This window comes from Nicotiana attenuata, unplaced genomic scaffold, assembly GCF_001879085.1.
Source record: "Nicotiana attenuata strain UT unplaced genomic scaffold, NIATTr2, whole genome shotgun sequence".
Classification (NCBI taxonomy): Eukaryota; Viridiplantae; Streptophyta; class Magnoliopsida; order Solanales; family Solanaceae; genus Nicotiana; species Nicotiana attenuata.
The window spans coordinates 11866-16621 of record NW_017679505.1 but is presented as its reverse complement, the minus strand read 5'-3'; the positions used below and the strand labels follow the sequence as shown (position 1 = coordinate 16621).

Sequence of the window (4756 nt, the reverse complement as noted above, 5' to 3'; positions counted from 1 at the left end):
GTCCATTCACTTTGCTGGAATTGCCTGAAACTTTTTGTTTTATATCATGGGATTTAGCAGCAAAGTGAATACCCTGACTTGAAATAAGAATGATATGCATGTAGAATTAGTCTCAGGCATTAATCTGCTTGCTTAAGTAGAATTGACATTGAGTCCGAGTTTCCTTCCTTTGGTATTTTCATATATATGCTTATGCACCAAGTGCTAGAGAATATCTAATATCTATATGCTTATGCAATTACTATACCATGTTCATGCATTTTATTTAACCTTGGGATGAAACCATAACCTGTAGAGTTAAATCAGATATCATCTTAATTTCGGCTTTTTCTCATTTGACAATGTATTATCCACTAATTCTGACAAGATGAATTTCATTGCAGTTTCCCTTGTTGTCTAGAAGCAGGCTCTTAGAGAAGCTTATACAAGATTCTTCTGAACAGGAGAAGAATGAGAAACTTTGTGTTTTGCATCTTCACGGGATACCTGGTGGAGCAAAAGCATTCCTGAAAGTCGCCAAGTTCTGTTATGGCGTCAAGATGGAACTCACAGCGCGCAATGTTGTCAGCCTTAGATGTGCATCCGAATATCTTCAGATGAATGAAGATTATGGAGAAGGAAACCTCATTGCACAGACAGAGAGTTTTCTCGTTGAAGTTTTTGGTTTTTGGATGGACACTTTTAAAGCCCTAGAGACATGCGAAGATGTTCTTCCATGGGCGGAAGAGCTTCACATTGTCTCAAGGTGCATAGATTCCCTGTCAATGAAAGCGTGTGCTGACCCAACTTTACTAAGTTGGCCTGTGGCTGGTCATAGCTCCACTCAAAGCCAAGATGATGCTTTTGCTTGGAATGGAATACATGCAAGTGGTGCGGCTTCTAAACAATGTCCGCTGAACGAGGACTGGTGGTATGAAGATGTGTCCTTCCTTAAACAACATATTTATAGAAAGCTAATCCTTGCTGTTAGTGGTAGGGGCATGACACCGGAGAGAATCGCTGGTTCCCTAATTTTCTATGCTAAGAAACACCTTCCTCTTAATGGTAGGCAATCAAATTTCGAGAAACGCAATGGTGCAGTTCCAGGATCAACCCTTCCTGCTGCATCTGATGCAGATCAAAGGACTCTTCTTGAAGAGATTGTGGCGATACTACCCGAGCAAAAGGGCATCATACCTACCAAGTTTCTGCTTAGGCTTCTTAAGACATCAATGATCCTAGATGCTAGTAAATCATGTCGAGAGAATCTGGAGAGAAGGGTTGGGGCTCAGTTAGATGAAGCAGCTTTAGAAGATATCCTCATACCAAATATGGGCCACACTGTGGAGACCCTATATGATATAGACTGCATTCAGCGAATGGTTGATCACTTCATGATGGCTGATCAGGACGAAATTGAACCTACCTCCAATGAACTGATAGATGAAGGCCAGCTAGTTGGAGGGTCGCACTCACTAACCCCGCTGACAATTGTAGCTAATCTTGTAGACGGCTACCTCGCAGAAGTGGCGCCTGATACTAACCTGAAGTTAACTAAATTTAACGCGCTAGCTTCAGCAATCCCAGGGTATGCCAGACCATTGGATGATGGTATCTACCGTGCAATTGACATATACCTCAAGGTAATGGGATTATGGAAATCTACCCCTTAAAGATTAATTGCTTTAAGGATTACCATTTATCATTTCCAAACCAATGAATGTAGAGCCAGCCTAAAGTTATCACCAAGTTTTAGTCTTTGTTAAGATGTTGTTCTGTTTATGTAATTTCAGGCACATTCCTGGCTGACGGGGTCGGAGAGGGAACAACTTTGCAGGGTCATGAACTGCCAGAAGCTGTCCTTAGAAGCAAGCACTCATGCAGCACAGAACGAAAGACTACCTCTACGAGTTATTGTCCAAGTTCTATTCTTTGAGCAAGTCCGGCTCCGCACTTCTGTGGCTGGTTGGCTCTTTGTCTCAGACAACCTTGACAATTCACAAAGCCTGAGTGGTAATTTAGTCATTGAAGGCACCAGGGCCGACCAACTTGTGACTTTTGATGACATGAGAGATCGAGTTCGTTCACTTGAGAAAGAGTGCTTGAACATGAAAGAAGACGTTGACAAGCTTGTGAAAGCTAAAGGAAGCTGGAATAACATGTTCAAAATTCTTGGTTTAAGGCTCAAGGTCAAGTCCTGTGGTCCTAAGTCATCATCTAAGATATTTTCCAATGGAAAAGTGCTGCATCCCTCAAGAAAAGCAGTTATGAATTTGGAACAACATAGTGCATGTAAGAAGGATCATTAGATGCTTCAATTTTGAGCTTTAGTTCATTCTTGACAGATTTTTGGATTTGAAAAATGCTGAGCTGCTTTGCTCTTAGCAAGAGAAACTTTCATTGCTAATGTAATAAACTTAGCAATGATTTGGTGTCGGATTCTTAATAAACTTATCATTCTAGTTTTTACGATAAGTTTAATCAAAATTAGACTTTTTCAATATGTCTCATTTTTCTCGCGTAATACAAGTTTATTGAGAAAACATATAAGAATCTCGTTGATATTAGAATGTTTTCTTTATTCTATACTGTGTCATCTATAACGATAAATTTGAATCAAGTACTGAACCAGACTTCTTTCTTTTTTAATTTTCTATATTCGTCCTATAAATTGTTAATTTTAGTTTTGAGTGAATGATACAACATTAGGTAATTGAAAGAAAGCCTCTCCATTTATTATTTGTCAAAGGATCATCTCCCATCATGGTTATCTGCTCACCTTTTTTGACGTTTTCATTTTTACATTTTAACCTTTATAGCAAATTTTAGAACAAATAAAGGACAAGTAAAAATTAAATATTATCTATAGCATAAGGTTGCACCAATAAGAAGTTAGTATCCACCGAATTACAATAAGAATTTATCCCTAAGGAGCAAGCCCCTATAGAAAGAGAGAACATACATGAGTAGCTGTGGTAAAGGGCGAATGTAAGTTAGCCATAGTAGAGATTAGAAGTGAATATATAAATGTGTTTGATACACGGAAGTCCATTTAAAGAAACGTCTTACTGAAAAATATAAGTCCTTTTCTGAAATATATTTTTCTGAATAATGATTTTCGACATTGATTGTTGATTGGAAAATACTTTTTAGAAAAATATTTTATTAAAAATTAATAGTAATATTAACAAAGCAAAAAGTATTTTGAAGAAATATTTGAGTATTAAAGATTGATAACAATGTGTAAGTATAGTTAAAGCAATGATTATATGTCAAGAGTTGAGATAGTATTAAAGAAAATATTTTTCTCCCACAAATGGATAGTTCATTTTTGCTCTTTTAAAGGAATATGCTTTTCTTAGAAAATATATTCAAGTAGCCAAAACCAAAAAATGTATTTTATTCCTTCTTCCCCATTTTATATAAACACGTTGAGTTTAAAAAATTTAAAAAGACTTTCCATTTTAGTTGTCTTTTTATTTTTTCTGGTTATGAAACATTAAACTTTCATATTTAATTGGTCCCAGCAAATCATATCACTAAGAAAATTGGGATGCTAAGACAAATATTTTTATAAGTAGAACATATCATTTATTAAAGAACAAACTAACTTGGAAATATATCATGTAAAGTGGGCATGTCTTCATAGTCACCAAAAAAAAATATTCTTTTTCTTTTCTTTTAGTAACTAGGAGTAGTTGGCGAACTGACTTCTTTTTAGACTTGAATTGACCAAGTGACCTTCAAGTTTTAATTATTGTAAGATTGACTTTCATGCTTAATTAGTGCTTAAGTGGAATTATAAAGTGAAGGGGGGAGAGGAGGGGAGGGTAGTTCAGTCTTTATCCCTAAAGTTTCACTTATTATACTTTGCCTTCAACCTATATAATTCTAATATTACTAGTTTTTTATTTTTTATTTAAAAAAAAAAATCCATGCCTTCCCGCCTCATCTACCCCCCCGAATCCCCGTTTTCCATGGCTGATTCCTCCATTGCAGCTTGTTTTTCTTGCATTCAACACACCGAGGTTGTCTCCTTCTTCCCCATTCCTCTCAAAGCTTCATTCTTTTTATTTATCATTTATGGAGAAGAAATCGGCAGTACGTTGGATTGATAATTCATTAGGTGGTATATATTGAGTAACTCCTTCATCTAGTAAGTGTTTCCATCTCATCTTCTTTGTCAATGATAATTTGGGTTTTTGCAAAAATATTCTGCACAGTGCTCGACCACTAGTGCATAATAGACCACTGATTCATAGTAGACTGATGTGAGATTATATATTACTATGCGGTATATATTCTGGTGAATGGGTTGAGGGGCCAACTACTTAGAATTGAAATTCCTATACAAAGGTTACAGTACCTATCAGTATACCTAGCAATTGTACATTTGACGAATTTGTTAATGTCATCATTAAACGTGAAAAACTGATATGTTACCTGAGGAATTTGAATATTACACATATGCTTAGCTCTACGCCGAAGATGGACAAGATTCCTCCTTCCTTCATTAAGAATGACAATGATTTGCAATCGTACCTCCTTGATGGTACAATTGATGGTATGAGGCCTTGTTTGAAGATAATTGTGGCTGAAAATGAGTTTGAAGAAATGGCTGAAGTTCCTGTTGAAAGGTCTCATCAAGGTTCAAATGCCGCAGCTGCACCACCACCAACAACAATAAAAAAACCACCAATTTTAGAAGTAGAGGAGGAAAGAATGGTGAAAGATGTTTTCAGTGGATTTAGTCATGACTTGCATGATTTTGGTAACC

The 4756-nt window shown here is 36.4% G+C and overlaps 1 protein-coding gene across 1 annotated transcript; it reads left to right on the top strand.

Annotated features, from left to right (window-relative positions):
- The first annotated feature begins 387 nt into the window (after positions 1-387).
- LOC109221759 (BTB/POZ domain-containing protein At5g03250-like) lies at positions 388-2480 on the top strand. The gene is made up of 2 exons (XM_019386210.1): positions 388-1622; positions 1773-2480. Exons 1-2 carry the CDS (start codon positions 540-542, stop codon positions 2286-2288), a joined length of 1599 nt encoding a protein of 532 aa, XP_019241755.1. The 5' UTR covers positions 388-539; the 3' UTR covers positions 2289-2480.
- Positions 2481-4756: the final 2276 nt, after the last annotated feature.